The following is a 21,028-nucleotide window of genomic DNA, read 5'->3' as shown; positions in this document are numbered from 1 at the left end:
TTCTTGTACATAGGGGCAGTATTATAGTAGTTATATTCTTGTACATAGGGGGCAGTATTATAGTAGTTATATTCTTGTACATAGGGGCAGTATTATAGTAGTTGCATTCTTGTATATAGAGGGCAGTATTATAGTAGTTATATTCTTGAACATAGGAGCAGTATTATAGTAGTTATATTCTTGTACATAGGGGCAGTATTATAGTAGTTGCATTCTTGTATATAGAGGGCAGTATTATAGTAGTTATATTCTTGTACATAGGAGCAGTATTATAGTTATATTCTTGTACATAGGAGCAGTATTATAGTAGATATATTCTTGTACATAGGGGCAGTATTATAGTAGTTGCATTCTTGTATATAGAGGGCAGTATTATAGTAGTTATATTCTTGTACATAGGAGCAGTATTATAGTAGTTATATTCTTGTATATAGGAGCAGTATTATAGTAGTTATATTCTTATACATAGGGGGCAGTATTATAATAGTTATATTCTTGTATATAGGGACAGTATTATAGTAGTTATATTCTTGTACATAGGAGCAGTATTATAGTAGTTATATTCTTGTACATTGGGGCAGTATTATAGTAGTTATATTCTTGTACATAGGGGGCAGTATTATAGTAGTTATATTCTTGTACATAGGAGCAGTATTATAGTAGTTATATTCTTGTACATAGGAGCAGTATTATAGTAGTTATATTCTGTACATAGGGGCAGTATTATAGTAGTTATATTCTTGTACATAGGGAGCAGTATTATAGTAGTTATATTCTTCTACATAGGAGACAGTATTATAGTAGTTATATTCTTGTACATAGGAGCAGTATTATAGTAGTTATATTCTTGTACATAGGGTGCAGTATTATAGTAGTTATATTCTTATACATAGGAGCAGTATTATAGTAGTTATATTCTTGTACATAGGGGGCAGTATTACAGTAGTTATATTCTTATACATAGGAGCAGTATTATAGTAGTTATATTCTTGTACATAGGGGGCAGTATTATAGTAGTTATATTCTTGTATATAGGGGGCAGTATTATAGTAGATATATTCTTGTACATAGGGGCAGTATTATAGTAGTTATATTCTTGTATATAGGAGCAGTATTATAGTAGTTATATTCTTATACATAGGGGGCAGTATTATAATAGTTATATTCTTGTATATAGGGACAGTATTATAGTAGTTATATTCTTGTACATAGGAGCAGTATTATAGTAGTTATATTCTTGTACATAGGGGCAGTATTATAGTAGTTATATTCTTGTACATAGGGGCAGTATTATAGTAGTTATATTCTTGAACATAGGGGCAGTATTATAGTAGTTATATTCTTGTATATAGGGACAGTATTATAGTAGTTATATTCTTGTACATAGGGGCAGTATTATAGTAGTTATATTCTTGTATATAGGAGCAGTATTATAGTAGTTATATTCTTGAACATAGGGGCAGTATTATAGTAGTTATATTCTTGTATATAGGAGCAGTATTATAGTAGTTATATTCTTGTACATAAGAGTTGTATTATAGTAGTTATATTCTGTACATAGGGGCAGTATTATAGTAGTTATATTCTTGTACATAGGAGCAGTATTATAGTAGTTATATTCTGTACATAGGGGCAGTATTATAGTAGTTATATTCTTGTACATAGGAGCAGTATTATAGTAGTTATATTCTTGTACATAGGGGCAGTATTATAGTAGTTATATTCTTGTACATAGGGGGCAGTATTTTAGTAGTTATATTCTTGTACATAGGAGCAGTATTATAGTAGTTATATTCTGTACATAGGGGCAGTATTATAGTAGTTATATTCTTGTACATAGGGAGCAGTATTATAGTAGTTATATTCTTGTACATAGGAGACAGTATTATAGTAGTTATATTCTTGTACATAGGAGCAGTATTATAGTAGTTATATTCTTGTACATAGGGTGCAGTATTATAGTAGTTATATTCTTATACATAGGAGCAGTATTATAGTAGTTATATTCTTGTACATAGGGGGCAGTATTATAGTAGTTATATTCTTATACATTGGAGCAGTATTATAGTAGTTATATTCTTGTACATAGGGGGCAGTATTATAGTAGTTATATTCTTGTACATAGGAGACAGTATTATAGTAGTTATATTCTTGTACATAGGAGCAGTATTATAGTAGTTATATTCTTGTACATAGGGTGCAGTATTATAGTAGTTATATTCTTATACATAGGAGCAGTATTATAGTAGTTATATTCTTGTACATAGGGGGCAGTATTATAGTAGTTATATTCTTATACATTGGAGCAGTATTATAGTAGTTATATTCTTGTACATAGGGGGCAGTATTATAGTAGTTATATTCTTGTACATAGGGGCAGTATTATAGTAGTTATATTCTTGTACATAGGGGGCAGTATTATAGTAGATATATTCTTGTACATAGGAGCAGTGTTATAGTAGTTATATTCTGTACATAGGGGCAGTATTATAGTAGTTATATTCTTGTACATAGGGAGCAGTATTATAGTAGTTATATTCTTGTACATAGGAGACAGTATTATAATAGTTATATTCTTGTACATAGGAGCAGTATTATAGTAGTTATATTCTTGTACATAGGGTGCAGTATTATAGTAGTTATATTCTTATACATAGGAGCAGTATTATAGTAGTTATATTCTTGTACATAGGGGGCAGTATTATAGTAGTTATATTCTTATACATAGGAGCAGTATTATAGTAGTTATATTCTTGTACATAGGGGGCAGTATTATAGTAGTTATATTCTTGTACATAGGGCAGTATTATAGTAGTTATATTCTTGTACATAGGGCAGTATTATAGTAGTTATACTCTTGTACATAGGAGCAGTATTATAGTAGTTATATTCTTGTATATAGGGGCAGTATTATAGTAGTTATATTCTTGTACATAGGAGCAGTATTATAGTAGTTATATTCTTGTACATAGGGGGCAGTATTATAGTAGTTATATTCTTGTACATAGGAGCAGTATTATAGTAGTTATATTCTTGTACATAGGAGCAGTATTATAGTAGTTATATTCTTGTACATAGGAGCAGTATTATAGTAGTTATATTCTTTTATATAGGAGCAGTATTATAGTAGTTATATTCTTGTACATAGGGGGCAGTATTATAGTAGTTATATTCTTGTACATAGGAGCAGTATTATAGTAGTTATATTCTGTACATAGGGGCAGTATTATAGTAGTTGTATTCTTGTACATAGGGAGCAGTATTATAGTAGTTATATTCTTGTACATAGGGGCAGTATTATAGTAGTTATATTCTTGTACATAGGGAGCAGTATTATAGCAGTTATATTCTTGTACATAGGAGCAGTATTATAGTAGTTATATTCTTGTATATAGGGGGCAGTATTATAGTAGTTATATTCTTGTACATAGGGGCAGTATTATAGTAGTTATATTCTTGTATATAGGAGCAGTATTATAGTAGTTATATTCTTACACATAGGGGGCAGTATTATAATAGTTATATTCTTGTATATAGGGACAGTATTATAGTAGTTATATTCTTGTACATATGAGCAGTATTATAGTAGCTATATTCTTGTACATAGGGGCAGTATTATAGTAGTTATATTCTTGTACATAAGAGCAGTATTATAGTAGTTATATTCTGTACATAGGGGCAGTATTATAGTAGTTATATTCTTGTACATAGGAGCAGTATTATAGTAGTTATATTCGGTACATAGGGGCAGTATAATAGTAGTTATATTCTTGTACATAGGAGCAGTATTATAGTAGTTATATTCTTGTACATAGGGGCAGTATTATAGTAGTTATATTCTTGTACATAGGGGGCAGTATTATAGTAGTTATATTCTTGCACATAGGAGCAGTATTATAGTAGTTATATTCTGTACATAGGGGCAGTATTATAGTAGTTATATTCTTGTACATAGGGAGCAGTATTATAGTAGTTATATTCTTGTACATAGGAGACAGTATTATAGTAGTTATATTCTTGTACATAGGAGCAGTATTATAGTAGTTATATTCTTGTACATAGGGTGCAGTATTATAGTAGTTATATTCTTATACATAGGAGCAGTATTATAGTAGTTATATTCTTGTACATAGGGGGCAGTATTATAGCAGTTATATTCTTATACATAGGAGCAGTATTATAGTAGTTATATTCTTGTACATAGGGGGCAGTATTATAGTAGTTATATTCTTGTACATAGGGCAGTATTATAGTAGTTATATTCTTGTACATAGGGCAGTATTATAGTAGTTATACTCTTGTACATAGGAGCAGTATTATAGTAGTTATATTCTTGTACATAGGGGGCAGTATTATAGTAGTTATATTCTTGTACATAGGAGCAGTATTATAGTAGTTATATTCTTGTACATAGGAGCAGTATTATAGTAGTTATATTCTTGTACATAGGAGCAGTATTATAGTAGTTATATTCTTTTACATAGGAGCAGTATTATAGTAGTTATATTCTTGTATACAGGGGGCAGTATTATAGTAGTTATATTCTTGTACATAGGAGCAGTATTATAGTAGTTATATTCTTGTACATAGGAGCAGTATTATAGTAGTTATATTCTTGTACATAGGAGCAGTATTATAGTAGTTATATTCTTGTACATAGGAGCAGTATTATAGCAGTTATATTCTTGTACATAGGAGCAGTATTATAGTAGTTATATTCTTGTATATAGGGGGCAGTATTATAGTAGATATATTCTTGTACATAGGGGCAGTATTATAGTAGTTATATTCTTGTATATAGGAGCAGTATTATAGTAGTTATATTCTTATACATAGGGGGCAGTATTATAATAGTTATATTCTTGTATATAGGGACAGTATTATAGTAGTTATATTCTTGTACATATGAGCAGTATTATAGTAGCTATATTCTTGTACATAGGGGCAGTATTATAGTAGTTATATTCTTGTACATAAGAGCAGTATTATAGTAGTTATATTCTGTACATAGGGGCAGTATTATAGTAGTTATATTCTTGTACATAGGAGCAGTATTATAGTAGTTATATTCGGTACATAGGGGCAGTATAATAGTAGTTATATTCTTGTACATAGGAGCAGTATTATAATAGTTATATTCTTGTATATAGGGACAGTATTATAGTAGTTATATTCTTGTACATAGGAGCAGTATTATAGTAGTTATATTCTTGTACATAGGGGCAGTATTATAGCAGTTATATTCTTGTACATAGGGGCAGTATTATAGTAGTTATATTCTTGAACATAGGGGCAGTATTATAGTAGTTATATTCTTGTATATAGGGACAGTATTATAGTAGTTATATTCTTGTACATAGGGGCAGTATTATAGTAGTTATATTCTTGTACATAGGAGCAGTATTATAGTAGTTATATTCTTGAACATAGGGGCAGTATTATAGTAGTTATATTCTTGTATATAGGAGCAGTATTATAGTAGTTATATTCTTGTACATAAGAGTAGTATTATAGTAGTTATATTCTGTACATAGGGGCAGTATTATAGTAGTTATATTCTTGTACATAGGAGCAGTATTATAGTAGTTATATTCTGTACATAGGGGCAGTATTATAGTAGTTATATTCTTGTACATAGGAGCAGTATTATAGTAGTTATATTCTTGTACATAGGAGACAGTATTATAGTAGTTATATTCTTGTACATAGGGGGCAGTATTTTAGTAGTTATATTCTTGTACATAGGAGCAGTATTATAGTAGTTATATTCTGTACATAGGGGCAGTATTATAGTAGTTATATTCTTGTACATAGGGAGCAGTATTATAGTAGTTATATTCTTGTACATAGGAGACAGTATTATAGTAGTTATATTCTTGTACATAGGAGCAGTATTATAGTAGTTATATTCTTGTACATAGGGTGCAGTATTATAGTAGTTATATTCTTATACATAGGAGCAGTATTATAGTAGTTATATTCTTGTACATAGGGGGCAGTATTATAGTAGTTATATTCTTATACATTGGAGCAGTATTATAGTAGTTATATTCTTGTACATAGGGGCAGTATTATAGTAGTTATATTCTTGTACATAGGGGGCAGTATTTTAGTAGTTATATTCTTGTACATAGGGGGCAGTATTATAGTAGATATATTCTTGTACATAGGAGCAGTATTATAGTAGTTATATTCTTGTACATAGGGGCAGTATTATAGTAGTTATATTCTTGTACATAGGGGGCAGTATTTTAGTAGTTATATTCTGTACATAGGGGCAGTATTATAGTAGATATATTCTTGTACATAGGAGCAGTATTATAGTAGTTATATTCTTGTACATAGGGGCAGTATTATAGTAGTTATATTCTTGTACATAGGGGGCAGTATTTTAGTAGTTATATTCTTGTACATAGGAGCAGTATTATAGTAGTTATATTCTGTACATAGGGGCAGTATTATAGTAGTTATATTCTTGTACATAGGGAGCAGTATTATAGTAGTTATATTCTTGTACATAGGAGACAGTATTATAGTAGTTATATTCTTGTACATAGGAGCAGTATTATAGTAGTTATATTCTTGTACATAGGGTGCAGTATTATAGTAGTTATATTCTTATACATAGGAGCAGTATTATAGTAGTTATATTCTTGTACATAGGGGGCAGTATTATAGTAGTTATATTCTTATACATTGGAGCAGTATTATAGTAGTTATATTCTTGTACATAGGGGGCAGTATTATAGTAGTTATATTCTTGTACATAGGGCAGTATTATAGTAGTTATATTCTTGTACATAGGGCAGTATTATAGTAGTTATACTCTTGTACATAGGAGCAGTATTATAGTAGTTATATTCTTGTATATAGGGGCAGTATTATAGTAGTTATATTCTTGTACATAGGAGCAGTATTATAGTAGTTATATTCTTGTACATAGGGGCAGTATTATAGTAGTTATATTCTTGTACATAAGAGCAGTATTATAGTAGTTATATTCTTGTACATAGGAGCAGTATTATAGTAGTTATATTCTTGTACATAGGAGCAGTATTATAGTAGTTATATTCTTGTACATAGGAGCAGTATTATAGTAGTTATATTCTTGTATACAGGGGGCAGTATTATAGTAGTTATATTCTTGTACATAGGAGCAGTATTATAGTAGTTATATTCTTGTACATAGGAGCAGTATTATAGTAGTTATATTCTTGTACATAAGGGGCAGTATTATAGTAGTTATATTCTTGTACATAGGGGGCAGTATTATAGTAGTTATATTCTTGTACATAGGAGCAGTATTATAGTAGTTATATTCTTGTACATAGGAGCAGTATTATAGTAGTTATATTCTTGTACATAGGAGCAGTATTATAGTAGTTATATTCTTGTACATAGGAGCAGAATTATAGTAGTTGTATTCTTGTACATAGGAGCAGTATTATAGTAGTTATATTCTTGTACATAGGGGGCAGTATTATAGTAGTTATATTCTTGTACATAGGAGCAGTATTATAGTGGTTATACTCTTGTACATAGGGAGCAGTATTATAGTAGTTGTATTCTTGTACATAGGAGCAGTATTATAGTAGTTATATTCTTGTACATAGGAGGCAGTATTATAGTAGTTATATTCTTGTACATAGGGGGCAGTATTATAGCAGTTATATTCTTGTACATAGGGGGCAGTATTATAGTAGTTATATTCTTGTACATAAGGGGCAGTATTATAGTAGTTATATTCTTGTACATAGGGGGCAGTATTATAGTAGTTATATTCTTGTACATAGGAGCAGTATTATAGTAGTTATATTCTTGTACATAGGAGCAGTATTATAGTAGTTATATTCTTGTACATAGGAGCAGTATTATAGTAGTTATATTCTTGTACATAGGAGCAGAATTATAGTAGTTGTATTCTTGTACATAGGAGCAGTATTATAGTAGTTATATTCTTGTACATAGGGGGCAGTATTATAGTAGTTCTATTCTTGTACATAGGAGCAGTATTATAGTAGTTATACTCTTGTACATAGGGAGCAGTATTATAGTAGTTGTATTCTTGTACATAGGAGGCAGTATTATAGTAGTTATATTCTTGTACATAGGGGGCAGTATTATAGCAGTTATATTCTTGTACATAGGGGGCAGTATTATAGTAGTTATATTCTTGTACATAGGAGGCAGTATTATAGTAGTTATATTCTTGTACATAGGAGCAGTATTATAGTAGTTATATTCTTGTACATAGGAGGCAGTATTATAGTAGTTATATTCTTGTACATAGGGGGCAGTATTATAGCAGTTATATTCTTGTACATAGGGGGCAGTATTATAGTAGTTATATTCTTGTACGTAGGAGCAGTATTATAGTAGTTATATTCTTGTACATAGGGGGCAGTATTATAGTAGTTATATTCTTGTACATAGGGGCAGTATTATAGTAGTTATATTCTTGTACATAGGAGCAGTATTATAGTAGTTATATTCTTGTACATAGGGGCAGTATTATAGTAGTAATATTCTTGTACATAGGGGGCAGTATTATAGTAGTTATATTCTTGTACATAGGGGCAGTATTATAGTAGTTATATTCTTCTACATAGGGGCAGTATTATAGTAGTTATATTCTTGTACATAGGGGCAGTATTATAGTAGTTATATTCTTGTACATAGGACCAGTATTATAGTAGTTATATTCTTGTACATAGGAGCAGTATTATAGTAGTTATATTCTTGTACATAGGAGCAGTATTATTACTATTAATTACATGTTGTATATACTGTAATTATAGTAGTAATTATATATTTCATGTCTATGTTCAGGGGACAGGTTATATTTTGGTAATTTATAGCACTTCATATCATTGTCGTGGTCTTACCAGTCTATGGATTGACCTGATGAATGAGGCGGATGCGCTGAGAAGATGGAACTGATGAACTTTCATGAAAATAGATTTTTTTCTTCTGTAAGAAAAATAAATACAAAATAAAAGAGGACGTTTCATTTACTGTATATAGAATAGTTTTTTTTCACACTCGGTTTTATAAGATTACAAAGAGAAAATGGGAAAAATTCCCAGTCCTGACTCGTCCTCAGATCACATCAGTTTCATGGTAACGTTACACGTCCTCCGGGGGATCCGTCGTCTCGTCCGCCCGGGCGCCGCCGCGCAGTTATTGCAAGACATGATGTAACAGTTTTGGTGTGAATGTATCAGTATGTCATTTTCTGAATTAACCCTTTAGGGGAGAGGATATAAAGTATCTGACAACACGCGCACAAGATTTTAGTACGCGCTGATCCGCCCGGGGGACAGAATCCAATAATCAGCATAGGCAATGAGTAATCCTAATTATTTGGGGCCGGCCCTATTATTTGGCACCGCAGGGCGCCCTCATCCTAAAACTGGGCTTGACACTATGTGAAAAGGGGACCTACAATTCCCGGCCATCTAGTCAAGTCCATGCAACGGTGATTGTCATCATATACTTGAGTTTTAGTAAGTGGCCCCTCAATCACCAGGGCCCGGGTATAACTGCCACCTCGGCCCCCCATATACGCTCCTGCGAGTCCTGTATACTAGAAGGATATTATATTCCTCCTTTTTACAGCAATGAATAAGTGATGCCCCCAGTGTTGCCCCATCAGACCACCCTGTCCCGCCCCCTCTTACCTGACTGCAGACCCTGTGAATCAGTGATGTCCCCAGTGTTGCCCCATAAGACCACCCTGTCTCGCCCCTCTTACCTGACTGCAGACCCTGTGAATCAGTGATGCCCCCATTGCTGCCCCCCTCAGACCACCCTGTCCCGCCCCCTCTTACCTGACTGCAGACCCTGTGAATCAGTGATGCCCCCAGTGTTGCCCCATAAGACCACCCTGTCTCGCCCCTCTTACCTGACTGCAGATCCTGTGAATCAGTGATGCCCCCATTGTTGCCCCCATCAGACCACCCTGTCTCGCCCCTCTTACCTGACTGCAGATCCTGTGAATCAGTGATGCCCCCATTGTTGCCCCCCTCAGACCACCCTGTCTCGCCCCCTCTTACCTGACTGCAGACCCTGTGAATCAGTGATGCCCCCATTGTTGCCCCCCTCAGACCACCCTGTCTCGCCACTCTTACCTGACTGCAGACCCTGTGAATCAGTGATGCCCCTATTGTTGCCCCATCAGACCACCCTGTCTCGTCCCTCTTACCTGACTGCAGACCCTGTGAATCAGTGAGGCCCCCATTGTTGCCCCATCAGACCACCCTGTCTCGTCCCTCTTACCTGACTGCAGACCCTGTGAATCAGTGATGCCCCCATTGTTGCCCCATCAGACCACCCTGTCTCGTCCCTCTTACCTGACTGCAGACCCTGTGAATCAGTGAGGCCCCCATTGTTGCCCCATCAGACCACCCTGTCTCGTCCCTCTTACCTGACTGCAGACCCTGTGAATCAGTGATGCCCCCATTGTTGCCCCCATCACACCACCCTGTCTCGCCCCCTCTTACCTGATTGCTGCCGCTGCACTAATGGAAGTAGTAATGAGGAGGTGAATATCTGCAGACACCAGCGCCAGGAGGACGGGTCCAGTGGGAGTTGTTGTTTGCCTCTGATCAGAGTTGTAATCTGCTGCTTGAAATATATCTGAGATCTAATCCCTGAGGTTATGGTGCCGGCCATGCTTCACTGTCCGCAAGAAAAGGCAGGAAGAGCGCGAGCGACGGGATAAGAGCAAAAAGTCACAAGAAGAGCGCGAGCGACGGGATAAGAGCGAAACGTCGCAGGAAGAGCGCGAGCGATGGGATAAAAGCGAAACGTCGCAGGGAGAGCGCGAGCGACGGGATAAGAGCAAAAAGTCACAAGAAGAGCGCGAGCGACGGGATAAGAGCGAAACGTCGCAGGAAGAGCGCGAGCGATGGGATAAAAGCGAAACGTCGCAGGGAGAGCGCGAGCGACGGGATAAGAGCAAAAAGTCACAAGAAGAGCGCGAGCGATGGGATAAAAGCGAAATGTCGCAGGAAGAGCGTGAGCGATGGGATAAAAGCGAAACGTCGCAGGAAGAGCGCGAGCGACGGGATAAGAGTGAAACGTCGCAGGAAGAGCGCGAGCGACGGGATAAGAGCGAAACGTCGCAGGAAGAGCGCGAGCGATGGGATAAAAGCGAAACGTCGCAGGAAGAGCGCGAGCGACGGGATAAGAGCAAAAAGTCACAAGAAGAGCGCGAGCGACGGGATAAGAGCGAAACGTCGCAGGAAGAGCGCGAGCGATGGGATAAAAGCGAAACGTCGCAGGGAGAGCGCGAGCGACGGGATAAGAGCAAAAAGTCACAAGAAGAGCGCGAGCGACGGGATAAGAGCGAAACGTCGCAGGAAGAGCGCGAGCGATGGGATAAAAGCGAAACGTCGCAGGGAGAGCGCGAGCGACGGGATAAGAGCAAAAAGTCACAAGAAGAGCGCGAGCGATGGGATAAAAGCGAAATGTCGCAGGAAGAGCGTGAGCGATGGGATAAAAGCGAAACGTCGCAGGAAGAGCGCGAGCGACGGGATAAGAGTGAAACGTCGCAGGAAGAGCGCGAGCGACGGGATAAGAGCGAAACGTCGCAGGAAGAGCGCGAGCGATGGGATAAAAGCGAAACGTCGCAGGAAGAGCGCGAGCGACGGGATAAGGGGGAAACGTCGCAGGAAGAGCGCGAGCGATGGGATAAAAGCGAATCGTCGCAGGAAGAGCGCGAGCGACGGGATAAGAGTAAAACGTCGCAGGAAGAGCGCGAGCGATGGGATAAAAGCGAAACGTCGCAGGAAGAGCGCGAGCGACGGGATAAGGGGGAAACGTCGCAGGAAGAGCGCGAGCGATGGGATAAAAGCGAAACGTCGCAGGAAGAGCGCGAGCGACGGGATAAGAGTGAAACGTCGCAGGAAGAGCGCGAGCGACGGGATAAGAGCGAAACGTCGTAGGAAGAGCGCGAGCGACGGGATAAGGGCGAAACGCCGCAGGAAGAGCGCGAGCGACGGGATAAGAGCGAAACGTCGCAGGAAGAGCGCGAGCGACGGGATAAGAGCGAAACATTGCAGGAAGAGCACGAGCGACGGTATAAGAGCGAAACGTCGCAGGAAGAGCGCGAGCAACGGGATAAGAGCGAAACGTCGCAGGAAGAGCGCGAGCGACGGGATAAGAGCGAAACATTGCAGGAAGAGCACGAGCGACGGGATAAGAGCGAAACGTCGCAGGAAGAGCGCGAGCGACGGGATAAGAGCAAAACGTCGCAGGAAGAGCGCGAGCAACGGGATAAGAGCGAAACGTCGCAGGAAGAGCGCGAGCGACGGGATAAGAGCGAAACGTCGCAGGAAGAGCGCGAGCGACGGGATAAGAGCGAAACATTGCAGGAAGAGTACGAGCGACGGGATAAGAGCGAAACGTCGCAGGAAGAGCGCGAGCGACGGGATAAGAGCGAAACGTCGCAGGAAGAGCGCGAGCGACGGGATAAGAACGAAACATTGCAGGAAGAGCACGAGTGACGGGATAAGAGCGAAACGTCGCAGGAAGAGCGCGAGCGACGGGATAAGAGCGAAACATTGCAGGAAGAGCACGAGCGACGGTATAAGAGCGAAACGTCGCAGGAAGAGCGCGAGCAACGGGATAAGAGCGAAACGTCGCAGGAAGAGCGCGAGCGACGGGATAAGAGCGAAACATTGCAGGAAGAGCACGAGCGACGGGATAAGAGCGAAACGTCGCAGGAAGAGCGTGAGCGACGGGATAAGAGCGAAACGTCGCAGGAAGAGCGCGAGCGATGGGATAAGAGCGAAACATTGCAGGAAGAGCACGAGCGAAGGGATAAGAGCGAAACGTCGCAGGAAGAGCGCGAGCGACGGGATAAGAGCGAAACGTCGCAGGAAGAGCGCGAGCGACGGGATAAGAACGAAACATTGCAGGAAGAGCACGAGTGACGGGATAAGAGCGAAACGTCGCAGGAAGAGCGCGAGTGACGGGATAAGAGCGAAACATCGCAGGAAGAGCGCGAGCGACGGGATAAGAACGAAACATTGCAGGAAGAGCACGAGCGACGGGATAAGAGCGAAACGTTGACAGATGAAACAGAATCATCACGTGCGGGGTGGTCCAGGTGACAGTTTTTTCTCCTTCCAAGAAAATCGTAAAATTGCAATGTGAATTGTGTGTGGCCGGGATTCAGACTCATTCATCGATGCAAACTTTCAAAAACTTTGCAGCCCCTCACTCCAATAGACGAGATGTGCAAAACTAAATACCACAAATCCCCCTCAACGCAAACCACCTGTTCATTCATCGTTATCTACACTGAGCACTTCTTCTTTTCTTCCCCTGAAAGATGTTGGAAGCCCCCCATACACATTGGCCGGTCCCAATAGACTTTGCACGTTCAGCCACCATTATTATGTATAGAGGCCCGAATGCTGTGTAAGCCCACGGCCCCACTGTCAGTATTCGGTCAGTATTTGTTCTCAGCAGTGGGTGATAAATGCAGAATTGGTGACTTGTTTCTATTAGACCTTTTCTCTGATTGTTCCTCACCTGGTTTTGGCTCCAACTCCTGAGAAAAAATACTGACCGAATACTGATAGTGGGGCCGTGGCCTTACATTGTAACTCTGTAACATCGGGACAAGGCTGCCATCAGGGCATTACTGCCCTTACTGGCGTATGGGGCCCGGTGAGCACAGAGGGTCCGGTCGGGTCACAGTGATTGGCCGGTGGCTGACATCAGCGTGCATGTCACTGGCGTATGACGTCACCACCATGTGCCAGAGATCGTGCTTCCGGCGATGGCAGAGCAGGGCACCGCGGGAGCACCGCAAGGTAAGAAGAGACCTTTTTTCTTTTTAAAGACACATCAGGACAGGATAGGGAACATTGGGGGCAGAAAACATGGGGGCAGGATGGAAACATGGGGGCCATGGCAGGTAGAAAACATGGGGCAGGATGGAAACATGGGAGGCGGAAAACATGGGGGCAAGATGAAAACAGTGGGGGCAGAAAACATGAGGGCATGATGAAAACATGGGGGTCAGATGGAAACATGGGGGACACTGGAGGCGGAAAACATGGGGGTAGGATGAAAACATGGGGGCAGAATTGAAAACGGGGGGCAGGAGGAAGAGACGTAGGGGGCAGGGTGAAAAGACATTGGGGCAGTATGATACATTGGGGACAGAATGTGAGACATTGGGAGCAGAATGGGCAAAATGTGAGATATTGGGGGCAGAATGGAAACATGGGGGCAGAATGGAAACAAGGGGGCAGAAAGGAGAGACATAGGGGGCAGGGTGAAGAGACATGGGGGGCATAATAGAGACATGGGGGCAGGATGTGGGACATTATTACTGTTGGGGCTAATTATGGAGACAATGGTGTCTGTAAGGCCGTGTTCACATTTTCCTATCTACTGGGATAAAGTTTAAAATTATAATGTCTACAAACTATTTAGGTATGGAATAGCATTTAAAATATTTCCATGTTACTAATGGACGTATCCTTCACAATATTGTATGTGTAGCGTCGGCGTCCCTGCCTCCTGCTAGGCAGGGACGCTGTTCCCCTCACCTCTCTGCTCCGTGCCCGGCGTCCTCCTCCCGCTCTGCTGGCAGCGTGCGCTGCCGTCCTAAGGAGTCCCCGGCCAATGGCCGGAGGACCTCACCATATATAAGGCACCTCCTCCAAAATGGAGGTGCCCGAGCAATGTTGTAGCACAGTTCATCACTCTGCTTCAGCCCTCAGGTCCCGTTTCCAGTTACCTGCCAGTTTCCTGTCTGATACCTGCCTGACTCATGTCTACCTGCTACTATTCCTGTGGTCCGACAGTCTGCTTACCAGCCCTGCCAGTCTGTCTATGGATCCGTCTGCCCGCTCACCTGGGAGCGCACATCTGCTACCTGCCTGCTAGCCTACCTGGAGGCTCCGCCGTCACGTGCTGTGATCTCCTGCCTGTCCAGAGACTCTTGCCCGCTCACCTGGGAGCGCTCACCTGCTACCTGTCTGCTAGCCTACCTGGAGGCTCCGCCGTCACGTGCTGTGACCACCTGCCTGTCCAGAGACTCTTGCCCGCTCACCTGGGAGCGCTCACCTGCTACCTGTCTGCTAGCCTACCTGGAGGCTCCGCCGTCACGTGCTGTGACCACCTGCCTGTCCAGAGACTCTTGCCTGCTCACCTGGGAGCGCACACCTGCTACCTGTCTGCTAGTCTACCTGGAGGCTCTGCCGTCACTTGCCGTGACCACCTGCCCATCCAGAGACTCTCGCCCGCTCACCTGGGAGCGCTCACCAGCCACCTGCCTGCTGTCCTTCTACCCAGAGACTGTCCCTGTCACTTGCCGTGAGTACCCGTCCTTCTACTCAGAGACTGTCCCTGTCACTTGCCGTGACTACTTGCCCTTCTACCCAGAGACTGTCCCTGTCACCTGCCGTGACTACTTGCCCTTCTACCCAGAGACTGTCCCTGTCACTTGCCGTGAGTACCCGTCCTTCTACCCAGAGACTGTCCCTGTCACCTGCCGTGACTACTTGCCCTTCTACCCAGAGACTGTCCCTGTCACTTGCCGTGACTACCTGCCCGTCTTCCCTGGGAGCCACCCGCTTCCTTACAAGGACCGCCCCCTTGTATAGTTGCTCAGAGGTTCCGCCTCCCAGACCCGTTACAGTATGTTCTATAATTGACATTTATTTATAGGTTAAATCCCTGATACTTATGCATCATATGGTTATACTTATGATGCTATTTTACCTATATAGGTAACCGCCCTTAGCAACGTATTATTACATGATTGTTATGCCATAAAACAACTTCTCTGTTGCCTGTCCTTATTATTGCCCCTGTGTGGTAACCTGGCCTTTTAATTATGGATTAAAAAAAAAAAGTTAAATCAATAATTATTTTACCATTCAGTGGATTTTTATTGCACCGTCTCCGTCACTCTGGGCCTCTGGAATGTTTGTATAGTATTTCTATTAGGATGCATTCCCCACTATGATTTTTTTCAGTATTATGGATTGCAATGAGTTAATATGCATAATACATTTATCGTTGTCCCAGCAATTTGCATAATGTGTTCCCAAGTTGGTATATTAATTAATGTTTTACCCTTGTGAGTTCTGAGAAGATAAAAGTTTATGACAGGTGATCATGAAGTCTTTGTTGTTTGCAGGGTGACAGCGTAAATAAAGCCTGGCGGCGGCGGCCAACGCTGTCAAGTGCGGCCGGGGTACTTCTGTACAGACTTCGTAGGCCACGCATTATCGGAATTTATTGAACATTTGCCTTAATAAAGGGTTCAACCGGAAATGAGTTGGATTTACATTTTTTTAGGTTAATTATGTATTTTAAGTTTTTTTTATCAAACTACCATTTTTTGGAATATTGGTCGTGTTTGCTGTCTGCACCGGAAAGAAGACAGAACCATCTGAATCGTGTGACGTAAGAAGTGTTTTGAGGAGAGGACCAAAGACAAATGTTCATCCGAAGGAGGGGAGAGGATGAAGGGGGTGGGTGTATGTACAGCCGCAGAGATGGATCCAGCCCCCACATCTTTACAACTGATCCCAATGGTCGATTAGTCAGGTGATGAACACTCTCCATTTTTTCAGAAAAACTTTTTCTTTCTATGCCCCTTTTAAGCGTCCTTCTGATGTATGTCGCTCCTGTCCCTGTGATGTACGTTGCACTCGTCCTTGTGATGTACGTTGCACTCATCCTTGTGATGTACGCCGCTTCCGTCCTTGTGATGTACGTCGCTCCCGTCCTCGTGATGTACGTCGCTCCCGTCCTCGTGATGTACGCCGCTCCCGTACTTGTGATGTACGCCGCTTCCGTCCTTGTGATGTACGTCGCTCCCGTCCTTGTGATGTACGCCGCTCCCGTCCTTGTGATGTACGCCGCTCCCGTCCTTGTGATGTACGCCGCTTCCGTCCTTGTGATGTACGTCGCTCCCGTCCTTGTGATGTACGCCGCTCCCGTCCTTGTGATGTACGCCGCTTCCGTCCTTGTGATGTACGCCGCTCCCGTCCTTGTGATGTACGTGACGCTCGTCCTTGTGATGTACAGTACAGACCTAAAGTTTGGACACACCTTCTCATTAAAGATTTTTCTGTATTTTTATGACTATGAAAATTGTACATTCACACTGAAGGCATCAAAACTATGAATTACCACATGTGGAATTATATACTTAACAAAAAAGTGTGAAACAACTGAAAATATGTCTTATATTCTAGGTTCTTCACAGTAGCCCCCTTTTGCTTTGATGACTGCTTTGCACACTCTTGGCATTCTCTTGATGAGCTTCAAGAGGTAGTCACCGGAAATGGTCTTCCAACAATCTTGAAGGAGTTCCCAGAGATGCTTAGCACTTGTTGGCCCTTTTGCCTTCACTCTGCGGTCCAGCTCACCCCAAACCATCTCGATTGGGTTCAGGTCTGGTGACTGTGGAGGCCAGGTCATCTGCCGTAGCCCCCCATCACTCTCCTTGGTCAAATAGCCCTTACACAGCCTGGAGGTGTTTGGGGTCATTGTCCTGTTGAAAAATAAATGATGGTCCAACTAAACGCAAACTGGATGGAATAGCATGCCGCTGCAAGATGCTGTGGTAGCCATGCTGGTTCAGTATGCCTTCAATTTTGAATAAATCCCCAACAGTGTCACCAGCAAAGCCCCCCACACCATCACACCTCCTCCTCCATGCTTCACGGTCGGAACCAGGAATGTAGAGTCCATCCGTTCACCTTTTCTGCGTCGCACAAAGACACGGTGGTTGGAACCAAAGATCTCAAATTTGGACTCATCAGACCAAAGCACAGATTTCCACTGGTCTAATGTCCATTCCTTGTGTTCTTTAGCCCAAACAAGTCTCTTCTGCTTGTTGCCTGTCCTTAACAGTGGTTTCCTAGCAGCTATTTCACCATGAAGGCCAGCTGCACAAAGTCTCCTCTTAACAGTTGTTGTAGAGATGTGTCTGCTGCTAGAACTCTGTGTGGCATTGACCTGGTCTCTAATCTGAGCTGCTGTTAACCTGCGATTTCTGAGGCTGGTGACTCGGATAAACTTATCCTCAGAAGCAGAGGTGACTCTTGGTCTTCCTTTCCTGGGGCGGTCCTCATGTGAGCCATTTTCTTTGTAGCGCTTGATGGTTTTTGTAACTGCACTTGGGGACACTTTCAAAGTTTGCCCAATTTTTCGGACTGACTGACCTTCATTTCTTAAAGTAATGATGGCCACTCGTTTTTTTTTACTTAGCTGATTTTTTCTTGCCATAATACAAGTTCTAACAGTCTATTCAGTAGGACTATCAGCTGTGTATCCACCAGACTTCTGCACAACACAACTGATGGTTCCAACCCCATTTATAAGGCAAGAAATCCCACTTATTAAACCTGACAGGGCACACCTGAGAAGTGAAGACCATTTCCGGTGACTACCTCTAGAAGCTCATCAAGAGAATGCCAAGAGTGTGCAAAGCAGTCATCAAAGCAAAAGGTGGCTACTTTGAAGAACCTAGAATATAAGACATATTTTCAGTTGTTTCACACTTTTTTGTTAAGTATATAATTCCACATGTGGTAATTCATAGTTTTGATGCCTTCAGTGTGAATGTACAATTTCCATAGTCAGGAAAATACAGAAAAATCTTTAAATGAGAAGGTGTGTCCAAACTTTTGGTCTATACTGTGTGTGTATATATATATATATATATATATATATATATATATATATATATATATATATATAAAATGTATTTTGCCAAAGTGGGCGTGGCTCACCACTGTTCTTTTGAGGATCCCTCCCATTTGGATAAGAAGACTAATGTGCATACAGTGAAGTGTATCTCAGGAACGGAGCGGCGCAGGAACAAAGTGAACACCACTCTGGATTCAGAACAGCGGACTTAACTCCAGGTAAAAAAATATATTGATTACAGTATTTAACAAAAAAAAAAATAGTACCGTACAGACGTATAATGGCCTCAATTTTATGACAGAGATTTCCACTTCAAACATATGACATTCACCTTTTTCTTTTGCATATTTGAAGCGCAAGAGAATATACAGGAGGGACCGAGAACTGCACCGCCGTATACAGGAGGGACCGAGAACTGCACCGCCGTATACAGGAGGGACCGAGACCAGCACCGCCGTATACAGGAGGGACCGAGAACTGCACCGCCGTATACAGGAGGGACCGAGAACTGCACCGCCGTATACAGGAGGGACCGAGAACTGCACCGCCGTATACAGGAGGGACCGAGAACTGCACCGCCGTATACAGGAGGGACCGAGAACTGCACCGCCGTATACAGGAGGGACCGAGAACTGCACCGCCGTATACAGGAGGGACCGAGAACTGCACCACCGTATACCGGAGGGATCGAGAACTGCACCGCCGTATACAGGAGGGACCGAGAACTGCACCGCCGTATACAGGAGGGACCGAGAACTGCACCGCCGTATACAGGAGGGACCGAGAACTGCACCGCCGTATACAGGAGGGACCGAGAACTGCACCGCCGTATACAGGAGGGACCGAGAACTGCACCGCCGTATACAGGAGGGACCGAGAACTGCACCGCCGTATACAGGAGGGACCGAGAACTGCACCGCCGTATACAGGAGGGACCGAGAACTGCACCGCCGTATACAGGAGGGACCGAGAACAGCACCGCCGTATACAGGAGGGACTGAGAACTGCACCGCCGTATACAGGAGGGACCGAGAACTGCACCGCCGTATACAGGAGGGACCGAGAACTGCACCGCCGTATACAGGAGGGACCGAGAACTGCACCGCCGTATACAGGAGGGACCGAGAACTGCACCGCCGTATACAGGAGGGACCGAGAACTGCACCGCCGTATACAGGAGGGACCGAGAACTGCACCGCCGTATACAGGAGGGACCGAGAACTGCACCACCGTATACCGGAGGGATCGAGAACTGCACCGCCGTATACAGGAGGGACCGAGAACTGCACCGCCGTATACAGGAGGGACCGAGAACTGCACCGCCGTATACAGGAGGGACCGAGAACTGCACCGCCGTATACAGGAGGGACCGAGAACTGCACCGCCGTATACAGGAGGGACCGAGAACTGCACCGCCGTATACAGGAGGGACCGAGAACAGCACCGCCGTATACAGGAGGGACCGAGAACAGCACCGCCGTATACAGGAGGGACTGAGAACTGCACCGCCGTATACAGGAGGGACCGAGAACTGCACCGCCGTATACAGGAGGGACCGAGAACTGCACCGCCGTATACCGGAGGGATCGAGAACTGCACCGCCGTATACAGGAGGGACCGAGAACTGCACCGCCGTATACAGGAGGGACCGAGAACTGCACCGCTGTATACAGGAGGGACCGAGAACTGCACCGCCGTATACAGGAGGGACCGAGAACTGCACCGCCGTATACAGGAGGGACCGAGAACTGCACCGCCGTATACAGGAGGGACCGAGAACTGCACCGCCGTATACAGGAGGGACCGAGAACTGCACCGCCGTATACAGGAGGGACCGAGAACTGCACCGCCGTATACAGGAGGGACCGAGAACTGCACCGCCGTATACAGGAGGGACCGAGAACTGCACCGCCGTATACAGGAGGGACCGAGAACTGCACCGCCGTATACAGGAGGGACCGAGAACTGCACCGCCACATACAGGAGGGACCGAGAACTGCACCGCCGTATACAGGAGGGACCGAGAACTGCACCGCCGTATACCGGAGGGACCGAGAACTGCACCGCCGTATACCGGAGAGACCCAGAACTGCACCGCCATATACCGGAGAGACCCAGAACTGCACCGCCATATACCGGAGAGACCCAGAACTGCACCGCCATATACCGGAGAGACCCAGAACTGCACCGCCGTATACAGGAGGGACCAATGTACTACTGCACCGCCGTATACAGGAGGGACCAATGTACTACTGCACCGCCGTATACCGGAGGGACCGAGAACTGCACCGCCGTATACCGGAGAGACCCAGAACTGCACCGCCGTATACCGGAG

At 42.8% G+C, this 21,028-nt stretch overlaps 1 protein-coding gene and 1 long non-coding RNA gene across 10 annotated transcripts in view; one reads left to right on the top strand and one right to left on the bottom strand.

Annotated features, from left to right (window-relative positions):
• Positions 1 to 21,028, bottom strand: part of LOC141172846 (CMP-N-acetylneuraminate-beta-galactosamide-alpha-2,3-sialyltransferase 4-like) — a 479,971-nt gene that overhangs the window by 294,866 nt on the left and 164,077 nt on the right. For 5 of the 9 annotated variants that reach the window (XM_073657416.1, XM_073657414.1, XM_073657417.1 and 2 more), the window contains one exon: positions 8,886 to 8,970. The exons of the other annotated variants lie outside the window; for them this stretch is intronic. In XM_073657416.1, the coding sequence (XP_073513517.1) occupies positions 8,886 to 8,951 (66 nt within the window). In that variant the 5' untranslated portion in view covers positions 8,952 to 8,970. The remainder of the gene's footprint in view (positions 1 to 8,885; positions 8,971 to 21,028) is intronic. 9 annotated transcript variants of the gene reach the window in all.
• Positions 1 to 21,028, top strand: part of LOC141172848 (uncharacterized) — an 86,889-nt gene that overhangs the window by 54,734 nt on the left and 11,127 nt on the right. The window lies entirely within an intron of this gene.

Source organism: Phyllobates terribilis, unplaced genomic scaffold, assembly GCF_046119375.1.
Source record: "Phyllobates terribilis strain yellow unplaced genomic scaffold, ASM4611937v1 Scaffold_12__6_contigs__length_324123572, whole genome shotgun sequence".
NCBI lineage: Eukaryota > Metazoa > Chordata > Amphibia > Anura > Dendrobatidae > Phyllobates > Phyllobates terribilis.
The sequence above is the reverse complement of the archived record's forward strand: the minus strand, read 5'-3'. Positions and strand labels throughout refer to the sequence as shown.